Source organism: Balaenoptera ricei, chromosome 14, assembly GCF_028023285.1.
Source record: "Balaenoptera ricei isolate mBalRic1 chromosome 14, mBalRic1.hap2, whole genome shotgun sequence".
NCBI classification, from domain to species: Eukaryota; Metazoa; Chordata; class Mammalia; order Artiodactyla; family Balaenopteridae; genus Balaenoptera; species Balaenoptera ricei.
Window position 1 is genome coordinate 13,114,846 of NC_082652.1, and position 26,293 is coordinate 13,141,138.

Genomic DNA, 26,293 nt, shown 5'->3' on the forward strand with positions numbered 1-26,293 from the left:
CGTGCAGAATTGCCTGAATATTCAGCAAAGAATTACTGTGCTGCTCTTTTGCTGGTAGGTAGAACCTTGTATTGAAGAATTATATCCACCTTTCTGACAGGTTTTCTTACAAAATATGTATCATTTCATTGAATAGTATTAGAGATTACTGTATTTCATCAGTTTCAAAATGCACATTTTCTCCCACATATTTATGTTGTTAAAATTAGGGATGCTCTTTACAAATGATGGCATCTCACAATTGACTGGAGTTATGATATAGTTGTCACCTGCCTGTACTCTAGTGAACTTGAGCATAGCTACTTATGTTGTTGTCACTTCAACTGAATTGTGTGCACTTTGGGTATTATATGAGTTGAGTTCAGTTGCCATTAACATGTCTTCAGAAAGAGTACCCTGTGATTTGACATGGAAAAACAATGTACACAAAATGGCATGAAAACAGAAGCGGGGCACAATTTAGATATGAAGAAAGCAAAATATTCATTACTGAAGAAATGACTGCAGTTCCTCATTTTTTTGCAAAGCCATAATCAAGTGCTTTACCATGTCTACAAAAAGAAAATACCTAAGTAGAAGAGGCTGTGCTATGCTTTTATTACCGAAATCCCTGCTAAAGAATTGACTACCACACACCACGCAAGAAAGATCCAGCATTAAAACTTGCAAAAAGGGCGTCAGTGGCTTGGAAGAATATCTCTGAGGTACTCTTAAGAAATGCTGCCTATATTCCCAACATCCTTGATCACACAAAAGTTAAAGTAATATAAAAGTGTGATTGGATTTGAAGCAATTCAGAAGTGTAAGATGTTTCAGGAACATGTCAACCAATTAATTCTGATTTTTTTACATGTATAAGAATAATACATAATAAAAATCTATACCCAAAGTCAGAAAATTCTTTCAGTAAGTATAGTGTAAGAATTTTAAGTACTAGGAAAACATTTTGACAGTTTAATTGGTGATGTTTTTATTTTCAGTGGTGGATCTTATCTGTGATTATTGATTCAGCGACTTGCTAATTTGTTATTGAAACTGTATTCTTGATGTAATTATTGTAGGTGCCTAATGGATAAGAACTTCGTTAGGATTGGGAAATGGTTTGTCCGACCCTATGAAAAAGATGAAAAGCCGGTCAACAAAAGGTGAGTCTTTAGAATGCTTTTGGGTTTTTGGTTTCTTTTGCTTGACCACAGCTATCTTTGGGGAAGAGGTGAATGGAGGAAGTAGCTTTTATTTATTGTCCAATAATGTTAGTAGTTTAGATGTTTGAAACAGATTCCTGGATCACATTTTATTAAGTACTCTATCATTAAATTTTTGTGGAATATTAAATTTTGACTAGAAAAATGATTGTCAGTAACCCATGTCTAAGTCCCTTATAACCACACTATTTGGAATTGAATTACTCTATTTTGTTATTTTCATTATTCTAATTTATCTTTCTTCCTTATAGTGTTATGTGGCATAACTTTAAATCAACAGTCAAGTGAATTCAAATGGTGACAGTTTTTATAGAATTGTTTGATGCCCCTTAAAAGTCAGTCAACACATCCTTGACAGTTGTCAAACCAGGACTGGGAATTACTTCTCTAAATAACCCTAAACCTTTAACCATCATTTATTATATGCATGGCTTTAAAGGCAGCCTTTGATACTAAACAAATATGGAGTTTTAGATCAATCAAGCCAGAATCAAAAATGAAAACCGTCAAAATCTAGTATTTATCTCACTTTCCTTTGAACACAGTGTAGATTTAATTGGAAGTTGGTGACTATTTCATTTTTGTAGAGCTGGGTACACAATCTTGATTCTATTTTACTATCCGTGAACTTGCCCTAAGCTAAGGGTCCCCAGCTTCTGGCTGCAGACAGGTGCTCTTGAAACCTTATGTGGTAGATTAGATCTTTTGGATAGCTGGCCAGAATTTCAGCTGGCTACTCCTGCCACTTCTTCCTGTAAGAGATTTAATAGCAGCCTTCTCTCCAGCCTACAGTATGTCTTAAAGCTTTGATGAAGTGGTTGTCTTAAAGGTTTGATGAAGTGATTTCTGAGCAATGTAACCACTTCCTCATTAACTAAATCTAATTTATGAAAATTGGGATTTCTTTTTTCAAATCAGATAAATTAGGGCCTGGCTTTTTTTTTTTTTCCCCCAAATCACCATGAACTTCCTTGAAATGTTTCCCCCTTTTTAGTACATTTAGGATTTATTAAAAATTATATTTAAGTAGACAGGTATTATGTGTATCAAAGTTTGCCTGAAAAGGATAAAACTGATTTTAGAAAAAGGTACTAGTGTGCCTGGGTGTGAGTCTGTTTACAGATGCTTTGATTGATGGAGAGGAACTTTTTTTTTCCTTTTATTTTTATCAATTTGGTCTAACTAATGAATGTTTCATGGACATAATTCATCTTAGCATTTTCCTAAAATTTACAGAGGACTTAGATTTTCCTACTGGTTAAAGTTTGGGCTTTTATTGTCGAGGAGTCTGAATGGTTATACATGGATTTGTTTTAGTGCATTGTTCTTCTTTTCCATTCCTAGTGTGCCTCTCCATGCTTAGTGTGCATTCTCACAGCTGGTCACTAATGAATTGACTGAGCCAGTCCTAAAACTTTTGATCAATAGGTATAGATGTTTGTGTGATGATTTGAGAGGAATTTGGGGATGAAGAAGAAATGTAGAAATAAAAAAGGGATTGAAGGAGTAGCAGTTAGTATTTTAATGTAAAAAATAATGTTTAAAAGTCAGATGTGCTTAATGATCTTTTGTATAGCTTGTATATCTTTACACTTTATTTAGATACTCAGAGTCTTCCTAACTTACGCAAGCCAGATGTCGATAATACATGTAATATATTTGGATATTTGATTTTGTGTAAAACTGGGAGGCTGTTGATTTCTGAGCAATGTAATTAAGTTATTTTATTATTTTTAAGACTATACTTGTAGTTGAACCTCGTGGAACTTTGTTTTCTTGTAGTGTAGAAATATTGATGATTAAAAAAACTATTTTAGAAGACATTAACAGTTAGAAAACATTTTAAAGCAAAGATTCAATTTAAAAATTTGGCATTTGCTATAATAAAGCTTTATTAGGTGTAATGACTTTTCCACTCATTCTCTGAGTGGAAAATAGAGCATCTTGTTGGATGTTGAAACAGGATCTCAGTGCTTAAGTCATTTTGGATGGACAGAGTGGCCCTGTAGAGGAGGGCATTTAGAATAAGAAGAGTTGGGATCACATCCCGTACCTCTCTTTACAAGTTATTTGCTTTTAGAAAAGTTGTTTAATTTTTCTGGGGTGAACTTTTATTTTTGCTGTTATTGAATTGATAATAATTAGTATCTTAGATGGTTATTGTGAAGATTAAATGAGTTAATTTATGTGGCTAGTTTATAATTTAGTTGAGCAAAAGCAAGAACAAATTAATCTTCTTGAAGCTTAATTTTTTTTTTTTTCAGTACATACCGATTTAGTAACCAGGGGAGAGGAAAATTTGCTGCCCAGTGTTAAACACATTGTATATACACATTAATATTTTTAGTAATTCTCTTATTTGATATCATTAGACCCAGATAAAAGGAATACACTTTTAAAGTAGTGATGTTAGCCTATAGATACTTTTTTTCAATAGATTAAAAAGACGATTTAACACACTATTTTATGTAAGCTAAAATAATTCTAATAGTGGCGACAAATGAATATACTGATGATTAGGTTTCACCTGCTCGATTAATAGCATATTATTTTTTGAGCTATCATTTCTCTCCATATTGATAGCAAAACTAAATCATTTGCTGGTGGACTCTAAAAGAGTTCTCAGTGTTGGATATGAGATGAAGTTCAGGATAATTATAGAAGTTTGACCAGGCAGGTTCAAGAAGATAAAAGAAATTTATATCATTTTTTTGCTATAGTAACATATCTTTTGTTACTCATCCTTGGGAATATAATAAGTAGGAAAGAGAACTTGGCTTTGTCCTAAAGAGTTGTGACAACTAACATCAAGCATAAAAAATTTGTGATTTGTAAGGTATGTTGAACTTGAAAAAGCCTTTGCTTTCAGAATATTCTTAAAAACAAACCAGTAAAAAAAATGTTCTTTTAAAATAATTTAGTTGTTCCAATGGAGTTTCTTTCTATTGGAAAGGTGTTGATTTTCTAATTTAGTCTAGTTTCAACCCACATTTGACTACCACAGAATTTGAAGTTTATATTCCTTAGTCTTTGAATGCCAATTTTAGCAAAGTAATTGATTGCCCCCAGTAACAGTTTGGACCTTTGATCTTTCCTGGTTTCAGGTGTACAGTAGCTGAGTTAACACAAATACCAACTTGCCAGTGCATTTTCTGAATTAATTCACCATTTCTTCCTCGTGAGCAAACCTGTCCTGCTCTAGGGTGATACTCCAAATAGCCTCACGTGTTTTCAACTATTCTAATTACCTTTGTGTGTGCTGTTAGCAGATGCACACGCACATACACGATGGGAAGTACGTCACTTTGGGTGCTTTTGTGTCATTTCATCTGGATATTTTCTTGACTCTTAAGCCTGGGATTATTTCTTTAATTTCTTTTTTTATGTTCTCACACTACCTAATGTGCAAGAGATGCCCTTGTCTTTTGGTTTTAGTAGCAAAAAACCAGTTTTTGTGTAACAAGATGAAATATTTTGATGTAGGAGAATATTTTTTAGCACTTTAAAACTTTCATTCCTTCTTTTTCCTCACCCTCCCCTATCGCTTCACCTCTTCTTGTTTTCTATCCCATCCTCCTCTTTCTTGTACTTTCCTTATATTATAGCCCAGTCATCTGTGCTTCCTTCTTGAGATGCAAAGATGAAAAGTCAGGGAAAGGGATCTCTCATTAGAGGGTAGACAGACATGTAAACAATTACTTACAGTGTGAAAGATAAAGGGAATCTCTTACTAGTGTCCAGAAAAATTAAGGTCATTAGTGATGTGGTACCTTTAACAAGGACTAGCCAATGGGAAATTCATAAATAAAAGTAATGGGACAACTTGGATTTATTAATCATACATAACAGTTTTACCATATTTTTTGTCTGTTTTTGGTGGATCTATAAAAAATGTAGTCGTTCTCTGCTGGTTTATTTGATGGAAGATATATCAAAAGGTTCTGTGTATTTCGTCACTTGAATTTGAGAATTGTGTGAAAAGTGAGAAGACAGTGAGGTTAGAGTCCTGAGGAGCATCTACATTTACAGGATGGGTAGAAAAAAAGGAGTACCTAAAGGAGACTAGGAAAGGTCAGTGAGAAATGAGAACCAGGAGGATCGGTGTCACCAAAACCATGAATTTTTAAAATTTCAAGATTAATCAGCTGTGTCTACCAGAGAGGCCATATAAAATACATTCTAAAAGGCAGTTATGCAGCCACTTTGGACATAACATGAGCAGTTTCAGTGCAGTAGTCAATTTCAGGTTGCAGTAGCGAATTTCAGGTTGCAGTAGCCTGAGTTACAAATGGCAGTTGAAATGAAGATAGGAATGTAGACTTCTTGTTATATTTTGTTATAAGTAGCTGCAAAGTAGAAAGCTGTTGGATCTAGGAAGGGAGGAGACAAACTTTTAATAAGAGCCTATGATAAAACTAAGTGGTACTGTCTATTGTTTTTAAAAGAGTCTTTCATGTACCAGGCACTCTGCTTTGTACTTTCACAGACATTATGCATAGAGTGTCAAATTGAAAGACCAGTTCAACGAGAGGTAGCTTGTTTACTTTTTAAAAATTACTTTTTTTCCTTAATAACTGAAAGGCAATTATCACTGTTAGTTTTTGTTTTTTGTCCTAGTAGCAGTCTAAAAAGTACACAATAAAAACTTATATCCTGAATATCAATAATTTATTTTCACAGTTTAAATATATACTGTCAGTTTCAAAAAGGATTTTAAACACCTTACAGTAAGAGATACACCTTTAAAAAATGTATATATCGGGCTTCCCTGGTGGCGCAGTGGTTAAGAATCTGCCTGCCAATGCAGGGGACACGGGATCGAGCCGTGGTCCGAGAAGATCCCACATGCCACGAAGCAACTAAGCCCATGCGCCGAAACTGCTGAGCCTGCGCTCTGGAGCCCGCAAGCCACAACTACTGAGCCCACATACCACAACTACTGAGCCCGCATGCCTAGAGCCGATGCTCCACAGCAGGAGAGGCCACCGCAGTGAGAAGCCGGTGCACCACAACGAAGAGTGGCCCCCGCTTGCCGCAACTAGAGAAAGCCCGCGCGCAACAACGAAGACCCAACGCAGCCAAAAATAAATAAATAAAATACATAAATTTATTTTAAAAATGTATATATATACTAGAGAGGTTTTGTGAATATCGTTGTTGTAATTCCTGCTAGAGGACTGAAACTAAGCTGGAAACAGAGCTCTCCTTGATCACCGGTCCATCTAGAAATATAGATGATCTTCCATTAACTATCTGACTTTGTGGGACTTACTGAATCCCTCTGGACTTTAGTTTTAGCATTTATTATTTCTAAAATATTTTTCAGTTTTTCGATTCTCTGATTCTAGGGAAATTGTAGAATCTAGGCATGTCCCCAGAAAGTACATAATGTAATTTGTAAGTATTTGGTTTACTTCTTTGATGTTTTTGGAGTGTTAGAGAATATTATAAAAATAAAGATTTATTAAGAGTGGTTCTTAGAAAGTATTAAATTCCTATCTGAGAACCTGACAGGAGAGAGTGACAGTGTACTTCATGTAGGGTTTTATTAATAGTTGTGTAAGTTCGAAGTATTATTATAACTTAATATTTATGGCTAAAGAATATAGAACGCTGTGAGTGCTGAGATGAAATACTAAATTATGTAACTGTGAAGCTTCCTCTTTGTTATAATGTTCATATCTGGTCTGTTGTTACAGTCTTCTGCTGTCTGGGTCTCCTGACTTCAAACTGCTCATGTTTCTAATCCCTCTGCTCTGTGTATCCTTCTGTTAGTCTACCTTTGGTGAAGCACTCTCCCACATAAGAGCATAATGTGGCGTCAGTGTTTAGGATGTTACCTGAACTTTATCTGGCATTCCTGTTCCCCAGTAGAAGCCTTTTGTCCAGCCATAGTTGTCCTTCACAATTCCTAGCATAGTCTAAACTCCTTTTCTCTTTTGTTCCTGTTCTTTTTTTTCCCCCCACTCTTTCTGTCTTCCCTGGCAAGTTAACTTTGATCTCTCTTCTTTGAGCTGCTCCCCTGAGGCATCTTTTCTAGCTGTTTGTTTCTGACATTTTACCTCTATCAATAGTATGTTTTTACTGTTCTTTTTTTTAATTTTATTATTTTAAAAATTTTATTTTTCTCTTGAATTTGTACTAAGGAAGATGAGAATTCACTCTCCTTCCTCCTTTTCCCATTCCTTCATTATTCCTAAATTGAATCTTTAAAACAGAATCATACTTATTTTGGTGTTTACTATACATCATTATTTCTCCTTTTATTCTACTCAACATCTATTACAGTCCCTAGTACAAAGGATATTACAGGTTTGGAGGAACTGAATGGAACTTCTTTCTGTTGTAAATCTAGTTTTCTAGGATCAAAATAAAAAATGAGGTCTTAAAACTCATTTAATGTAAAACAAAATATTGAGTTATGTCATTAAGACAACAACATTCTCTTTATCATTCTTATTTTAAAAGATGATCCTTTAAAATATTATCTTTTATAAATGGGTTAAAATCCTTGTTTCTTACAATTGTCAGTTTTGCATGAGTTTTTCCTCAGTATTATTTCTTATTGAGTGGTTTGTTCAAGTTTCAAGTTTGAGCAGTTGGGCTCTTTATGATGGTTACTTTAGTTCAAGTATTCCGTAGTAGAAAACATACATTATACCCTGTTGGACTTTGTCCCCCATTGCTAGCCCATGAATTGCAATTCTGCTAGTGGAAGCAGACTCAACACATTCTGAGATCTTAACAGGCCTCATAGAAAGAAGGAGGCCTCTCTAATTGGTTGCACACAGAAGAGCCTAGAGGGAACATTGTTGGGGAACATTTGAAGGATTATTATGTATCACTGAAATTGACCAGTGTTGTTTACAGAGTTTATCTGGTACTGAGAATCTAAGAAAACAAAGGAACGTCTTAGTATGTATAATTGAAAACAGTTGACTAAAGTATTTCTATGTTTGATGAATTTTTAAAAAATAAAAGACTGTAGAAGGTAAGTTTCACTGAAGGAGAAAATTGGACTATTAGCTGGAGAATGAGTTTGTCTCAATGGTCTTTAAAGTATTACATCAATTTCAGTGTAGGATGCCACCTCCTCTCCTTTGTTTCTTACTTACAATTTCAAGATCTAGAACTGAAGCTTTCTATCAGAGTATGGTTCACATTCCTGAAATAAATAACAGCTTTCTTCTGCTAATGATTTGCTGTGTCCTTACGTATTTCTAGGCCTTGATTTCAACTAGAGTTTCTTAGGGAAAGAATAAGACATTGTGATAGCCCATAAACACCCAGTTTGTGAAAACAGAAAAATTGGGATTATATGCTTTTACTTTTCAACTTTATCCCAGTAGCCCCTCCTTTTCCCAGTCTCTAAAAACTTACAGTACTGGTTTGGGACACATGATTATGTTCAAGTATTAAATTAAACATGTACTGTCTTGTATTAACCTTGATCATTTTAAGCGTGTTTTGTAGGTTCAAAAAGGTAAATTACAATACTAAAGGACACTACTTTAATAATGGCAAGGCCTCCCTTTCCCCCAACCCTTAGAAACACATGCTGTTAAAAATACCCTGTGAAGACTCAATAAAATACTTGCTAAGTACATTTCAAACCAGAGGATGCTTTGGTTGAAGTATGTTATGGATACATTCGAACGTGACTGTGTGTTTGAAGTACAGTACAGGGTATGTTCTGTAGCTGCTATAGAACAAAGCATTCTGTATTTGTGCTTTGATTTTCTGTAAACTAAGCTTCCCAAGTTTCAGAGCTCTTTTAATTCTTCTGAGTATATCATGGAGAAGCCTTCAGTTGGGCCATTGGCACCTTGTGTATCTGATCTCTTTTAAGGATGCATGCAGTACTCCTGCAACTCCTTTGAACAAGTCAGTTATTTTCAGAAACAGCTGAAGTTACTGAGCAGCCGAATTGGAGCTGAACCTGGGGTGAGGCAGATGAGTAGGGGCCAATCATCCTGACCCGCAGTGTAAGTATTCAGAATCATAAATATTGACTTCAGGAATTAGAAGTTTTTGTGCATGCGACTTTTTTAGGAATCTGATGCACACACATATACATTATTACAAGTATTATTGATGGGAGTAAATGACAGAAGTTTAGGACTTTGTTATAACTCCTACTTATGCTCTCAGTGAACATAGTCAAACTGATCCACTTACTATATCCTGTGTTTCTGTTCCTGTGTTTTCTAAACTCTGAGTAGGAATAATAATAAAGGTATAATGATGTCTACCTTATATAGGTTGTTTTGAGGATTAAATGAGATAATGTGAATGTCTAAATAATTAGACAAATTATTTAAAGCCTGTTTCATAAATTTCTTCCTAGATTCTTATAGCACTTTATATACTATTCACTATATTATGAATGAAACCATTCAACTTTTCAAAATTAAATGATCATAATTCAGGAATAGCATTATGTATCATTTTATTTTTCCATTTTCAGATCATTTAATATTATTTTTATATATGAAAGTTATATAATTTAAATAAACCATGCATTAAAAGCACATGATAGAACTTCCATAAAATTCACCTCCTTTACACCAAGTATTTTCATAGGTTTGATTTCGGTCTCATATACCTATGTAGTTATAAAGAAGCCTGTTGACTATTAAGGTTCACTATAAAGCGTGATAGTCTATTTTCCATATTTCACATATAAAATACACTTCTCGGTAATGTTAAGCCAAGTGTCTTTAGTAGTAAGGTGAGATAGCTACCCTGGATAATAAAAGGAGGCAGCATAGGTGAAAAGTGACCCAGACAGAAATGGATCCAGCAGTCACAATTACCAGATGAGGAAAGAAGGAAGCTCCTTACAAACCACCACCACTTCCAGGATTTTCTTCTCACTTGGATAGGTATCATTCAGACCTTCTAGAAACACATTTATGCACTTGCTTTTTACTTTGCTTTTTTCCCTACCATTCCTCATAAGGGTACCAAAAAGGGGAAAGTGTTTCCTATTCTTTTTCCTTCTTAAACACGTTTATCACTTATGTAGCTTGAAATGAGAAGAATGGTCTAGATAAGAATATTTGATATGGAGTGAAGAATAATAGAAAAAATAAGTGGGAGGTTGAGGATAAAATAAATTGTTATCTATATTTTTAGTTTACTGGCATAGTCTGGCATTAAAAGTACTAATTATACAAATGTGGCCATTTGTTATTTTGTTCTTAGCCCTGTGTTTAATGAATAATATTAAAATGTTTCCTTGGAGGGAATTTAATTCCATATTACTCACTCACTTTTTAAAGCTTTCCTTTATACTGCTTTGTTTGAAGAATGTGTTCATAAGTCATTCCAAACGTCTTAAAAAAATCTGTCGTGTATTTTCCTATAACAAAAGGATTGAATGTATTTATTAAAAATTGTAAAATTCAGGGGCTTCCCTGGTGGTGCAGTGGTTGAGAATCTGCCTGCCAATGCAGGGGACACGGGTTCGAGCCCTGGTCTGGGAAGATCCCACATGCCGCGGAGCAGCTGGGCCCGTGAGCCACAACTACTGAGCCTGCGCGTCTGGAGCCCGTGCTCCGCAACAAGAGAGGCCATGACAGTGAGAGGCCCGCGCACCGCGATGAAGAGTGGCCCCCACTTGCCGCAACTAGAGGAAGCCCTCGCGCAGAAACGAAGACCCAACACAGCCAAAAATAAATAAATAAATTTATTTTAAAAAAAAAATTTAAAATTCAGAAAACCACATAGAATTATGAGAGTTTAATTGAATTCTAACACATAGATATGTCCTTTATTTGAACATAGTAATGTATATGGAGTCTTTCTTGATACTTTATATATTCCTATACATACATCCCTCCATAGTGCTTGATGATTACTTAGTGAATTCTTGAAAATTTAGCTTTTAAAAATAGAGTTATTTCTAGATACACTGGAAAAGGGTCACTTCAGCACACTAAAGTATAATTTACAGAAAGGTAAAATTTGGACTCTAATGCAAATATAAAATGAACAAATGGCATACATTTTAATCAACTCATTAATTAGTGAAAGAAGAGGTAAGATGTGAAAACCAGTTCAAAGAGTATTTGAGTAGCTAGGTTTTTCTAGAAAATTAATAAGTATATATGTACCTACAACTTAGTAGCTGTTTGAACAAACAATGAACATAAATTGAAAGAATAAAATGTATTTTCTTCTTACCCAGAACTGCTGATAAATAGGACATGTATGCCTGTTGAGCACTGTACAACTTCTCAAACCTTGGAATCAGATTGGATGCTACTACTCTTATTTCCTGTCCATACTGATTTTACTTTATGTCATAGTCACAGCTGAGACACCCCCCCCCCACCACCAAATTTAAAATATCCCACCACATCCATGTGAATTCCCTGCAGTGTTTTGGGGGGTTTGGTGCACAGTTGAGGAACCGAGGCACTAGATAATCCTTGGATGGGCATTTCCCCTATATGGCATTGAAAGGACAAGCTGTCTTCCATTGACCTTACTTCAAAGTTTTGAATAAATTTCTTTTATTTATTAGTTTGTTTGTTTATTTAGCTAGCTAGCTAGCTAGCTGTGTCAGGTCTTCATTGCAGCACACGGGATCTTCTTTGAGGCATGCGGGATCTTTCGTTGTGGCGCATGGGCTTCTCTCTAGTTGTGGCGTGCGGATTTTCTCTCTCTAGTTGTGGCACGCGGGTTCCAGAGCGCATGGGCTCTGTAGTTTGCAGCACGCTGGCTTCGTTGCCCTGCAGCATGTGGGATCTTAGTTCCCTGACCAGGGATGGAACCCGCGTCCCCTACATTGGAAGGTGGATCCTTTACCACTGGACCACCAGGGAAGTCCCTTGAGTAAATGTCTTAAAAAGTCCCCTGAGGAGCTCCTAATGAGAATTGTCAAATTTTCCTTCGAAAACAGCTTGAGGGATGGTGGTGTTGTCATTGATTGTCCTGGTAATGTCCATGATTAATAAACTACTCTGTGTTTATCCACAGTCCCTGCCCAGTGTATTGACTGTTCTAGTAGGCCAGTTAATCATGCTGCTGTGATGCACTAGAGCTATAGTATAGCAGATTCTTGAACTTTTTGTTGTCAAAACACCTATAAATGTTAACTGAGCACCCAAAAGAGCTTTTGTTTATTGGGTTATACTTATCAATATTTACTCCAAAGAATTAAAACTGAGAAAAGTTAAAATATTTATGACTTTTTAAAATAACAGTAACAAACCCATTATATGTTAACACAACCTTTTTAACTAAAATAACACTTTTCTAAAAGAAAAAAATATTTAGTCAGAAGAGTGGCACTGTTTTTGCAAATCTCTTTAAACTCTGGCTTAAGGGAAACAGCTGTATTCTTGTGTCTGCTTCTGCTTGTAGTCTGTTGTGACATCACACACGATGTAGCCTCTGGAAAACTCCATTGTGCACTTGGAGAAAATTAAGAGTGAAAAGGATAAATAATGTCTTCGTGTTATTTTGAAAATAGTTTTGACCTGCTGCCTGCTCGGCATTCCTATACTTTAAAAAATTTCAACAAAGATGTTGTTTGTCTGCATTTTATTCTTAGGCTGGAGCAGGTAAACTTTTCCTACAGATAGTAAATATTTTCAGCTTTGCAGGGCATATGGTTTCTGTCAAAACTAGTCAAGTCCGACATTGCACTGTGAAAGCAGCCATAGACAATATGTAAGCAAATGGGCAATAGATTGTTCCAATAAAACTTTATTTTACAAAAAATAGGTGACTGTGAAATGGAGCAGGACCCTGTGGTCCTCCCCCTGCCCCCACCCATGTCCTCAGCCTGCCTTTTGTCTGTGGAAAAACTTTAGCCAAAGAATAAGTTTAATTAGAGAAGTGAGAAAATGCAGAAACAAAGGAAAACAGTCAAAGGAGACCAAATAATAATAGTTTACTCATTAAGCAAAGTCAAGGACCTTTAGCTCCTCCTCAAGGGCTATAGATAATATTCTGAGCCATACCCTGTGAGCTGTCTTATAGATACTAAAACCCCACCAGGTGAAAGCCGTTAACTACATGATGACCACACTGTAGCCATGACATAAGCTACAGTTCCGAGAAATGACCTCAAAGAAATGGGAACAAACCGATCCTGGAACTGAAGATTAACTGTACTTAAAACAATCAAGGGCTTCCCTGGTGGCGCAGTGGTTGAGAGTCTGCCTGCCAATGCAGGGGACACGGGTTCGAGCCCTGGTCTGGGAAGATCCCACATGCTGCGGAGCAACTAGGCCCGTGAGCCACAACTACTGAGCCTGTGCGTCTGGAGCCTGTGCTCCGCAACAAGAGAGGCCGTGACAGTGAAAGGCCCGCGCACTGTGATGAAGAGTGGCCCCTGCTCGCCGCAACTAAAGAAAGCCCTCGCACAGAAACGAAGACCCAACACAGCCAAAAATAAATAAATAAATAAATAAATCTAAAAAAATTTGCCAAAAATGTCACCTGCTACCTCAAAAAAAAAAAAAAAACAACAATCAAGTTGACGCTGGGCAGACCACCGCATGACCAATTTCAAGATGACTGTCAGAGCTGACTGTGCTGTTTCTACCTGTAGCCCCTTCCCCCTGTCTATAAAAGCTCTTGCCCACTGATTGTCAGTGGCAGGGAGTAGGCCTTTGGACAGGAGTCTGCCCTGCCCCTGGTTGCCAGCATCCGAAATAAAGCAAACTTTCCTTTCCACCAACTTGCCTCTTTATTGGCTTTAGAGTGGCAAGCAGCCAGACCCCCACTTCCGGGTACAATGGGATGGAATTGGCCCTGGTACCTAACTTTGCTGACCTCTGCCCTTAAGAGGAAATTTGCTGTCCAGATGCGCTGAAGTGGTTAGCTGAGAAGCCACACAGCTAGAAGCTGAGGATTCAGATCTAGGCATTTCTAGTTTCACAACTGCTATTTTTCTCAGTTCTTCATGCTGTCTTCACTAACAAGGTTAATGATTATACCTTTAATGTAGGAGGAGTGATTATTGATTATAAATAAATTTTTAAGGTAAAAATTTATCTGATTACAAAGTTATATAAGGGCTAGAATTTAGAATCTTCATATGCCCGAGAAATGATTGGATGAGTGTGTGTCTTTGTCATAATAAATCTTATGCACAGCACAGCATTTTAATTCTTGTGATAATTCACTAAAATATACATACCTGAAAGTGTTTTCTTTTCAACTGATGAGCTCTCTGAGTAATTATTTTATCTTATTTAAATTATTATGTGGAATGGGCAATACATGTATGTAGTATAAAATTTAAACAGCACAAAATTATATAGGCAAAAAAGTCTGTTCCCCACTCACTGCCCAGCCAGCCAGTTTCTCTCCTAGTGTTAAATCATATTACCTGTTTCTTTTTGTCTTTCCAGAGATTGGTTTATGCAGATATACAGTGTGTTGTATATATTTCCCTTTTCTATACACATAGTATAGCAAATGGTACACATACCCTACCCATTGTTCCATTGCTTTATTTTACTTAATAGATAGTGATGATGTGTTGAAGATCAATCCAAGACATGCATATAGGACTATATAGGAAATTTTCTAATTTCAGAATTTGTTTGCTTTGTTATCTATGTTCTGTGAGTAGCTTTTCTAACAGTTTTTTGTTGTTGTTCTTTTTGGGTTTTTTTACAAAATGGTTTTGTTTTGGTATTTGGTTGACATAAGTAAGATAACTTGACAAAGTCCTGCTAAAGAACTTGGTATTATCAGGAGGGTAAGATATAAACACTTAAAGCAATTAGAGATAAGACACTATATATAATTAGTGTCTTGGTTTGTGAAATATTAAGCGCTAAAGGTGAAAATTGGAAGATACTGATGTGGGTTCTAGTGAAGAGAAAAGATTCATGAAGTTAAATGTGTTTTGTCAAATCTGAGGTTTGGATGACTTGGGGTAGAATCGTGGAGAGGAAAATAGCAGTAACAAAGACATGTACACAATGGTGTCTCAGGGAAAGACTTGGCTTCTAGAGAGGAAAGTTCAGCTTAACAGCAATGAAAGATAGGAAGAGGTAACTTCTAATAAGAGAACTCCTCGAGTGATCTAGACAGTTAGATAGAAGTTCTGTGACAAAGTTCCAAATTAATGAAGCTTAGATTAATTGTGATGGTTCATGAGAATAGAGACTTAAACGTTGTTTTATTAATGACTAAATAGAGTAGTTGCTTGTTAGAATTTAAGAATTGCAAAAGAGCCACCAATAAGCGTTGTCCTGAGAGTTAAAGATCTCAAACAAACAAACAAACAAACAGGAATACCAAGCCTTCTTTTGATGGCCCAGTCCAAACTTGCCACTAAATTATGGCAATTCATGTATAACTTTTCCCTGTTGCTCTTGCCTCCTTGCTTCTGCAGATTTTATTAACATATCCTGGGACTGTTTTTAGTTAGTGCCTTTTGTATTGTCATATTTTGTCTCTTGCCAAGGATTTTAGCATTTACAACCTGCAAGCTCTAATTGCTCATGATAAATTTTTTTTGAAGCTAGGGTATGCCTCACATTATTGCAGTTGAGAAGCACCTAAGCCTTATTATAGCATTAAAGTGAATTTCCTTATAGCGCTCCCTGGTGCCACTATAGCCTCTCTGTATGGGTTTAATCAGTTGGCCTCTACTTCAAACTTGAAGAGAAGGTACCAGTAGAAAGGTAATCATGCTTCCCAGAGTCCACAGTACAGGTTTGGATGTGCTCTGAAAGACAAATTGAAATGGTGGAATAAAAAGCAACCAAGATAGAGATACTCAGTAAAACAACTTCAAGTTGGAAGGAAAGGGAGCTAATATTTGTTTAATTTAAGACTATTATTTATTGAGATACTGTGCTAAATGCTCAACATAAATTATTTCCAGTCTTCACTGTATACCTGGAGCTTTGTGTTATTTACTTTGGTTTTACAGATGAGAACGTGGAGACCTAGAGAATTTCAGTAAAAGACTAAGAAAGTGCCAGAGCTAAGAGCACATTTTCCGGGAGAGGGACAGGACCTTTCTGCATACTGCTTGCTAGGTACTTGTGTCTTGTTACTCCTCACAGCAGCCCTGTGAGGTCAGTGATAGGAGGAGTGGTGGTGAGAGATGGGGAGATGAGACTGCTACTGGGACAGAGCTAGGTCTCTGTGCTGCCAAGGCTCTTGCCCTTAATCTTTTTTTTTTTTTTTTCTTGCCCTTAATCTTAGCAAACAAATGATAAGTACTGTCTTCTTCCAAAACAAATAAAAAACAAATGATTCACTTTTTAGTTCCTGGGCTAACTGCAGACAATGGAAAAACTATTTGTGGAGAAGGGACACAAAGAGAAGACTGCAGAGATGGCTGTGCTCAAGGTTCTGAAGGAGATTCCTGATCATGCTTCTTCTGGACCTTGCTTGCACAATAAAGCCCCTAATAGGAAATCTCAATGCATATTTAGAAGGAAGAAAGAGGTTCCGGGCCTTGGGCATTGGTCAGGGCACTTGCCCTAAGGGGCTAAGCTGGCAGCTGCTCAGTTGAGGGCTCCCTTGTGGTAGTTACATGGTTTGCATATTCCCCTAGAGCTGTCAAACTGGAAGTCTTTCTAGGTATCAGTTTGAATCCTTGGGTCAAAGGAATAGAGATCAGGGGTATGGAGAGGTGAATTTCTGTCTGTCTTTTGAAGCTTTGCCTAAATATTCAGTGACTGGTACTTAATAGTAAATTTAAGAATACAATTTATTTGTGGCATTTAGCCAAATTTAGAATTACGGAGGAGAAAAATATTACTTTCCCCTCTTTTATTCACTTATCTATTAGGTGAGGTGTAAGAAAAACAGCAGCATCCTTTCAAACCTCAAAAATTGAACATAGCTTAAATCCTTAAGAAAACTTTAAGTTTTAGTATTTAACAGTATTTTTTTTTCATGGGATGTGAAATGGGAGAAAAATACAATAGAGAGATGCATGTTAATAATAAGTTTTGAGAAAGCTGCTTTGATAACCACATGACCCTTTTATTGGTCACATAAAGCTGGGAAGGACAATACAATGACAAACCTTATTTTTCTCTGATAATAGGATGAATGTTAAGCTACAAAGAATAATTTCATGCATTCACATCCATCATTAGGAAGATCAATAATGGGGTTAGTATTTAGAGACAGAAAGTTTGACCATCAGTCAATTAAGAAACAGAAGACAGTATCCTAACCCCAGCAGAGTTGTAATTTATGTGATTGATAATAATTTTTTAATTTAATTACTTTACTGACATATGCTTAGAAAGCATTCTCATAAAACATTCAGGTCAAGGTCTGAGTATATATTTATTTACCTTTCTCAGTAATAGATTTTGGGTTTTCACCAAGTTTATCTTTTATCCCTTCTTTTTCTTCAGCAAATTAAACATTTCCAGAACTCTGTTAGATTGTTTTTGGCTGTTAATTATTTTTATTATAGGGAAATTAATTTGCACTCTGTCTTACTTTTGTTTAGTTCCTGCTGTTCTTTCAGTGTTTGCTGGACGCACTTAATGACTAAATAAGAGAAAAGTAACCTAAGACCAGTTAATATAAAATTGAGCCCAGCGGGATAGTTGACACACTGAGCAGTCTCATTCTTGTTTTCATGAGATAGCTAGAATGCTGTAGCTCAAGTATACTCCCCAAGGCCACGGAGCTAGAGAGGCAGACTAGTGATCTTTTCTCCCCTTCTGTAGTACATTGTACTTTCTGCTATGTTACATTGCCTTCTATGATTTAAGTGCTCATAAGTTTTTTAAAAATTGGAGGTTTAAAAAAATGATAAAAGTAATACATGCCCTTGAAAAAGGTAGGTAGTTTCGAAGGCAACAAAAACCTCCCTCTTCACCTCTTTTGCTCCCAGACTCGCACGAGATAGTCCCTATGAATGGTCTTTTACGTATTCTTTCAGAATTTTATTCAGAAGACTCTAATATTGTATCTCTGTAATAGTAATTTTTCTGTAATCTACCATAAAATTAAGGAAAATTAAACATTTTCCATCTTAATCCAATTTCCTAGCTTCCAAGTGTGGACTTTCAAACTACCCAATGCTACTTTTTAATAAAAGAATCCGATTTGTTATGTTACTGGAGCTGGAAGGACCTGTGAGGTAAGAAAGTCCCCTTAGCTTTTTAAATAAGAGGTTAAGTGATTTGCGTAGAGCTCCACAGTATTTAATTCCGGTAAGTGGTTCCAGATTTCTGTTCTTCCCACTAATCCATACTGCCTCTCAACTCATCTTATAGGCTTAAAAGTGAACTGTGTATCATAAACAGGCGTGTTTCATGTGTGTACTCAAGAAGTCGCTTTTAAAAATCTAATCCATAAACTAATACCCAGCACACAGCAGATACTTGAATATTTGGATTGAAGTAATTTACACTAATTTTTCACTACAGTTCGTTAAGAAGATGAGGGGGTTGGACCAGATCATTTTAAGGACTTTTCCACAATAAATGTCTATGATTTTAATTTTAGTTTCATTCTGTCCTCAGAGTATCAAGCGGTTTTTCTTCAGATTCAAAAGCTATTGTGTTGGGTGGCTAGTCCTGACTACCTTTCCCAGCAAGACAAGAATCTACTTGTGCCCTGTGCAGTGTTTGGTGCAATCAAGTGCCAGGTTTCCTGTTAATCCTTTTCCTTCAGTTAAAGGGAAATTTAAAAATTATGTAAAGTTGCAGAATGGAACCAGGTTCTCATACATTTCAGATCAGATTACAACTCTGTCCTGCATACTTTAGTGAGCTGATTTATAAGCCAACAGTCCCCCTCATACCAGGGGTGGGGTATGGCTGGAAATTGGAGTATGAAGTTTGGGGCAGGAAGCTGGTTGGAATTTAAGTGGTGGTCCTGGTGGTGGTGTAGTGTTAAGCGGGATAGTAGTTTTAAGGGCCTGTGTAAAATAATGTTTACTGGCCAAGATTTGGCAGGAATGTATCTACCAGTTACCTTGACATACAGTGTAATATAGTGTGCAGTCAGCCATGGGTACATAAACATCTGTGAAGTTTAAGGGAACTCTCCGGTTTTATAAAATTCATTCATCGAAAGAATTCTTGCTTTGTTTTGTCACTGTGTATGAAATATAAAAAAAATATTCCTTGTGTTTAAACAGTGTGGTTAAAGACAGGGCATAAAGGGTCATTAACAAGAGTGTCTGGCAGAATGGCAAGCCTGCTTATTCTTCACATAGCAGATCAACAACTTGCTTAGAAACCTGTTTGAACATATATTAAAAACCAGTGCTAGCTTGATTAACATTAAATCAAATAAGGTATAGAAGCTGAAAGCTTTTACAAGTTTAATTTCCTGACGTGTAAGGAGTCGCTTCCCAAAACTGATGTGAATACTGAATTACCACAGTATTGGAGTGCCTTTACTAACCTGATTTATTTGAGGTGACTCAAATTAATGGATTTAAAATTAAATTAAATTAATTTATTTAATTTAACTAAGTTAAAATTAAATTAACGGATTTCAAATGACAAAAAAAGATATTTAAAAGAATTATTTTAAGCATTAAGTCTTAATTGTTACTAGTTTGGAAAATTGGAAGGTACATAAAGAATCTTATCTGTCCTGTAAATTAGAGTAAGATAAAATCATATCAAATAAGCCTTTATTATGGTAGAAAACCCAGAAAGATTCCGTAAGACTATCAGGGTACAGGTGCAGGAGGAGAAGGGCAATTTACTTGAATACTTTTTTTTTTTTTTTTTACTTGAATACTTTTTAACACTATTTTCCTTGCCCTTTGTTGGAATTTGAAGGTTGGCCTCTGAGGACTATTGATGTTAATATACTGAAAGTGTAAATGCCTTTTGAATAGGTGTTCATCTAAATAGTATCGGTTTTGCCTGAAAGTTCTTTTTCATAGGGTACTCCATTTGGAAGAACAAAAGTTACTTTTCTCTTCCAATTTGTTAGCATATCTGGAACCAAGCTAAAACATGTTATGCTTAAGCGATACCAATTGAGTGATTTGGCCTTATCTGTACTGTGGAAGAGAATTAATTTTAATTCCAGTGTTTGTCATTAATTAGTAATCAGTTTTTAAACATGTGACTGATTTTATCAAAATTTGTTTAAATTGTTTTAAAAAACATTTTAGTCGGATTCAGTCAATCATGTTTGTTGACTGAACTTAGTTTATATTAAGCATAAAGAGTGGAGAAAACATTCATTATTTAAAACAATAGTAAGTGGAGTTAATGTTTCTCACTTAATTGAAGAACATTTCTTTTTGAAGCACCTTGACAATAATTACTTTAGTTCATGAAATTTCATCTGTTTTCAGAATTGAAAGAAAGCAGCTGTCATCATCTGAAAATTAAATATCTCAAACTGTACGCGATGATACTGAATTACTGGTGATTCTTGTTTTCTTCTCCCAAACCCCCTGTATTTCTTAGCTTTCTATCATGAACATATATTACATTATTAATCAGAACAAATAACACTGGTATTTTTAAAAAGTAAACATAAAATAATACATTTAATTTTCTTCTGAATCTGTATAGTAATAAAGTACACTTGAGCACTTCCTTTTAAAAATTAGTACCTCTAGTTTATAATTGAAATTGAGTGCTAAATGTTGATAGTACCAAAATATCAACTGCTAGTTATTTTTAAGATTCATTTAACAATGTTAAGAGAAAAACCAGGCTCTCAGTGGGAGAATGATTTATAGTATAGTTCATTAGTGATTTCTTTTTAAATTCTTAAAGCAGTATTATTAATTTGTATTTTTAGAGATTTCTGTACTGTGTAATTTTAATCTAGAAGTACTTGTGTATTTTATATGTCATCTTGATCAACATTGGGGCCCCCAGCCATCTTGGGGCCTCTAGGGGACTGTATGTTTCGATGCTAGGCTGGGCGCTGTGTGCTTTATCATCATTGTTATCATTATGCTGGGTGCCAAGCAAGTGCTTTTCAGTATTCTGAGAGACACTTAAGTGTGGTGCTTAAGAGCGTGGGCTTTGAGGTCAGACTGCCTGGATTCAAACCCTAGCTTTCCCAGTTATTAATGGTGTGACCTTAGGCAAGTAAAAGTTACCTAACCTCTTTTTTCAGTTTATCTGTGAAAGAACGGTAATTGTTGTCCCTACGTCATAGGATTGTTATGAGAATTAAATGAGTTAATATTTACATAGTACTTAGAAGAGTGCCTGACATATTTTTTTTTTTTAATTTTTTTTTTTTAAAGGCATTTATGACCTCACTCTGGGAAGTCACTGAGTTTTTTTTTTTTGTTTTTTTTTTTTTAAGTTTTATTTATTGATTGATTGCTTGATTGCTTGATTGCTATGTTGGGTCTTCGTTTCTGTGCTAGGGCTTTCTCTAGTTGCGGCAAGCGGGGGCCACTCTTCATCGCGGTGCGCGGGCCTCTCACTATCGTGGCCTCTCTTGTTGCGGAGCACAGGCTCCAGACGCGCAGGCTCAGTAGTTGTGGCTCACGGGTCTAGTTGCTCCGCGGCATGTGGGATCCTCCCAGACCAGGGCGCGAACCCGTGTCCCCTGCATTAGCAGGCAGACTCCCAACCACTGCGCCACCAGGGAAGCCCTGCCTGACATATTTAATGTTTGTTTATTAGTCAAATGAACATTCATGTAATCCTCATAATAACCTTTAGAGAGAGATGATTATTTTACAGACGAGAGATTATGTGATTTAAGGTCACACAGCTAGTGATGTGGATCTGAGATTTAATTCTGGGCTGTCCAAAAATGTGTGTTGGGATTATAAGTGCCTGTCTTATAATAGCCCTTGCATTTGGACATGTCCCCTGGCAGTTATTTTATCTAGTCTATCCCTTAATGCATCATGTCAAAAGTGATTGATGCTTATGCTATATAAAACTTGACATAATTATAGTCAAGTATGCATGCAAAAATAATCAGGCATGATTCTAATGGGTAAAAAGGACATATGTGGGATTGTATCACCCGTTTCTAAGACATTAAAAAAGTACAAGTTGGTTAAATTTTATGATCTTAAAACCCAGCAACTCCCCCACACACAAAAAAAAAGTTACGCAGGATACATAGTTTAGAATAGAATCAACTGTATATGAATATAACAAATACCTGTTTGGGTGAAATAAAATTATTGGGAAAAAGAACATTATAATAAACTGAGAAAAGTGTGTTAATATGGAAAAAACCTGACACTGATAATTCAAGATACATATGTTGAAGTCAAATGTGGAATGAAACATCCTCATTAAAAATACATCAGAAAAATTTATTTATCTTGGCTGTACTTTGAAATAAAGATTTAAGAAAACCCTATTGAAGTAATAATAATTTATCTGTATTTTGGTGGTTTCATTAAAATTTTTTCAAAAAGTACTTCAAAACCAGCAATACTAAAAAAAGAAAAGCAACAGTCTGATCATGATAAATATATAAAGTATAATACCCAGAAAATACTAAAACTGAAAACATTAATTAGACCATTCTCCTCTGTACAAATGGTTGATAAATAAAAACAGCCATTATTTATGAAGCAAAGACTCAGTTTTAGTCAGCCTTTTTTTTTTGGCTGTGTTGGGTCTTTGTTGCTGCGTGTGGGCTTTCTCTAGTTGTGGCGAGCGGGGGCTACTCTTCGTTGTGGTGCGTGGGCTTATTGTGGGGGCTTCTCTTGTGGAGCACGGGCTCTAGGCACGCGGGCTTCAGTAGTTATGGCGTGCAGGCTTCAGTAGTTGTGGCTCACGGGCTCTAGAGCGCAGGCTTCAGTAGTTGTGGCACACGGGCTTAGTTGCTCTGCGGCATGTGGGATCTTCACAGACCAGAGCTTGAACCTGTGTCCCCTGCGTTGGCAGGCAGATTCTCAACCACTGCGCCACCAGGGAGTCCCTCAGTCAGTCTTAACAATAATCTTTATAACAAACTTTACAAGAAAAGTATTTTGTTCATCCATCCTATTTCTTAAAACAAATGCAGATGGAAACAAATGGGAGGTACCCATTCACATATATTAAAGAAGCAAAAATAAATAAAATGGACAAAACCAAGGCTGGTGATATTTAAGGGTAGCCTACTCAGTTATTGCTACTCTTCAAAAAAAATGTCAATAAATCCAGTCTTTCTAAATAGTGATATGGTACCACAAAATGAGAACTGTAAAATTCATGTTATTCTTTCACCTAGTAATACCATTTCTGACAAATGGCATTACGGAAAAAACTCTTTTTTTCATTGATGTTTCTAGTTATATTATTTATATTTAGCCAAAAACTGGAACCTCCCTTAATTTTCAATAGCTACGCAAAAATATTTGTTCAAATATGGATTTATATTTTCACTATTGAGGTTTCTTAATAATATCTAACATGTGCTTCTAAGTAATCAAGAATACCAAATGTACATGATGCTTACATACATACAAAATAACTTATTAATAATGATAAAGGTTCTGTACAAATCTTCTTTCTAAATACCAGTTTCTTTATCTGTAAAATGAAGGTGTGGGACAAAATGATACCTGACACTGATTCTGTGAAGGCTGTGAACCAAGAATAGCAGGAGGGGATGGATTCTTATAATTATTTTTTGTGGCCATGAAGTCCCCCCTTCTCTCCCCCAACCCCTGCTTGACTGATACTTGACTGATACTTGACACTTGACTGATGACTAATGTGTTAAGCACAGGGCCTAGTCTTTTGTGTAGGATTTCAGTAAGTCAGTGGACGATACGTGAATAGATGAATTAATGACTAATCCTGTTATAGTTTTTATTTCTTTAAATTTTTTCCAGTTTTATTGAGATATAATTGACATTAACTAGTTTTTATTTCTTTTGTAAAGCTGGTTAAATAAGGAACAAATAATACTCTTGCAGTATTTTTTTGCAGTAAGCCTTTTGTTCATATATAATATAAATGAAATATCTTAACATTTATTGATTAAAGTAATACTGTGTACTACTCTTCTAAGCATTTTTTCACCGATTCTTTAATCCTGATAATAATTCTATTAGGTAATAATTATCCTCAGTTTATGGATGTAAAACCTAAGGTGCAGTAAGGTTAAGTAACCTACTCAAAGTTGGACAGCCAGCAAGTTAAAGGGGGCTGGGCTTTGAGCCTGTCTTCATACCTTCTGCTCTCCCGTAACTCTGCTCATACCTCAGTGCCCTTGACTTTGGCGGGTTCTGATAGGCATGTGTTGAGACTGGGTAGCCTGGGCAAGAATGTGGGTCAGGCAGGGTTTTACCACTAGACCAGGCAGTGCACCTGCTGGTTGGAGATGGGGAGCCCAGGCCAATTGAAAAAACTCATCAGGACTTGAAGAGTGAAGGAAGCTAGGCATCATCTTTTAGGGAAAAAGACTAAAGCTAGGATTGTTTTAAATGAGAGATGAGTTTGGCTAACAAGTCTTGGTTCCAAGTATTGGCTTTAACAGGGCTGTTTAGGATTCCTTTGTTATTATTATCCATTTGTACCACTAAGTTTCTGGCTGATAAGAAGCATCTACCTTATGAGCTGTTGCAGTGAGAAGATGTTAAATCTTCAACTGAGCTAGAACCTCCGTATTCCTTGGCCCTTGAGTTTTTCTCAGTCACTTTTGGAAGCAGCACCTTTATCATTCTCATGGACTAGGTCATGACATCAGTGCTGCATTCTTTTGAGTACCTTGGCCTTGTGCCCAGGTTATTTCCCATGTTACAACCAGAGCTCTCTGGTGGTGGACCTCAAATTGGGGCCCTGCCTTTTTTCCCCCATTCGATTTTTATATCTTGGAAACATATGCTTTTTTAATGTGGGCCACCATGAGTACATAAAAGGTGATGCCGGTGCTAGCATATGGTTGTGCACAACAGTAACAGACTGGTATTATTTCAGGTTAGAATCCTAACAGTTCTAGAGAGAGCACAGACTGAGTGTCCTTAAAATGTAATTTAAGAGTTCAAATCCAAAACACTGACATTCTGAAAAGCATATGTGGCAAGTCAGTTCAAGGTAGTACATAGAATTCAGATTTCTTATTCTGAGAAAAGCTATTGCCAATCCTAAGGCAATAAAATAAACAGAGGCAGCAGGGGTCAGGAAACAAATTTATAGGCCAGTGATTCCTGTTTACCACAAACATTGTCAATATTTCATCATCCACATTTGGGTTTATGCCCAGGTAGAATTCTTTAGTTGACCATTTTGGAAATTCTAAACCATATATCAAGAGTGTTTATATTTGAAAAATGTTAGTGTTTGAAAAGTGGTAATCAATAGAATACATTCTTACAGAACAGATTATCAATAAATTCTTACTTAAACTGGTATTTCTTTTAAAGACACTTGTTAAGAAGACCGTGTCTTGTTAAAATGAACCCTGCTGTTTTTGGAGATTCTTCTGGCTTTGTGTTGTTGACGGTGTACTTTGCTGTCCCATTATTGTCAGCTGTCAGACACATCTGAGGCCTCCCCAGGGCTAGATTAACAAAGCACCCCACCACCCAGATCCTGATGTCAAATAAAGAAGGCAGTATGTAATTTTTTGCACCTGTCACCTCAGGTAATCTAAAGTAATTTAAAAGGTGAAATTAATTCCCATATATGATCCCTGTGTTGCCATTTATTGAGTCTTGTTACGTTCTGAGAATCTGCTAAAAGCTTTATGTGCATTTACTCATTTGATCCCCCATTTTAATCCTGTGATGTAAGAACTGTTACCTTCATTTTATAGGTGAGAACACTGAAGTATCCATGGTGTTTTTCATAGTGAGTGGCATAGTCATGCTACAAATTGAGTTGTTCTGCTCTAAAATCTGTGCTCTTTACCCCTACATTTACTCTAATGAAGAAGTTAAGAGGGGTGGTAATTTATGAGAAATATTTATTGTCTGCTTTTCCTCCTTTTTTCTTGTTGAGTTCATCACAGATCATGTTCATGTGATGTGTAATAAACGTAATAGAGGAGATAAAGCATCTACTTCTTCATTCAGTAAGCATTTATTTATTGAGATCTAACATCATCTTCTACCAGTTTCTTTCTTTCATTCTATATTCTGATAAGGATCTCCAAACTTGTGTGCAAAAGGCAGTCTGTTAAAGTGCACAAATAAAAATGTTACTTTGTTTCTTTTTTCCCTTTCTATT

General features: G+C 36.0%; 1 protein-coding gene across 2 annotated transcripts in view; it reads left to right on the top strand.

Annotated features, from left to right (window-relative positions):
- MED13L (mediator complex subunit 13L) overlaps positions 1-26,293 on the top strand; it is a 291,858-nt gene that overhangs the window by 165,724 nt on the left and 99,841 nt on the right. For both annotated transcript variants that reach the window (XM_059895607.1, XM_059895608.1), the window contains exon 4: positions 1,062-1,145. In XM_059895607.1, coding sequence (XP_059751590.1) covers positions 1,062-1,145 — 84 coding nt within the window. The remainder of the gene's footprint in view (positions 1-1,061; positions 1,146-26,293) is intronic.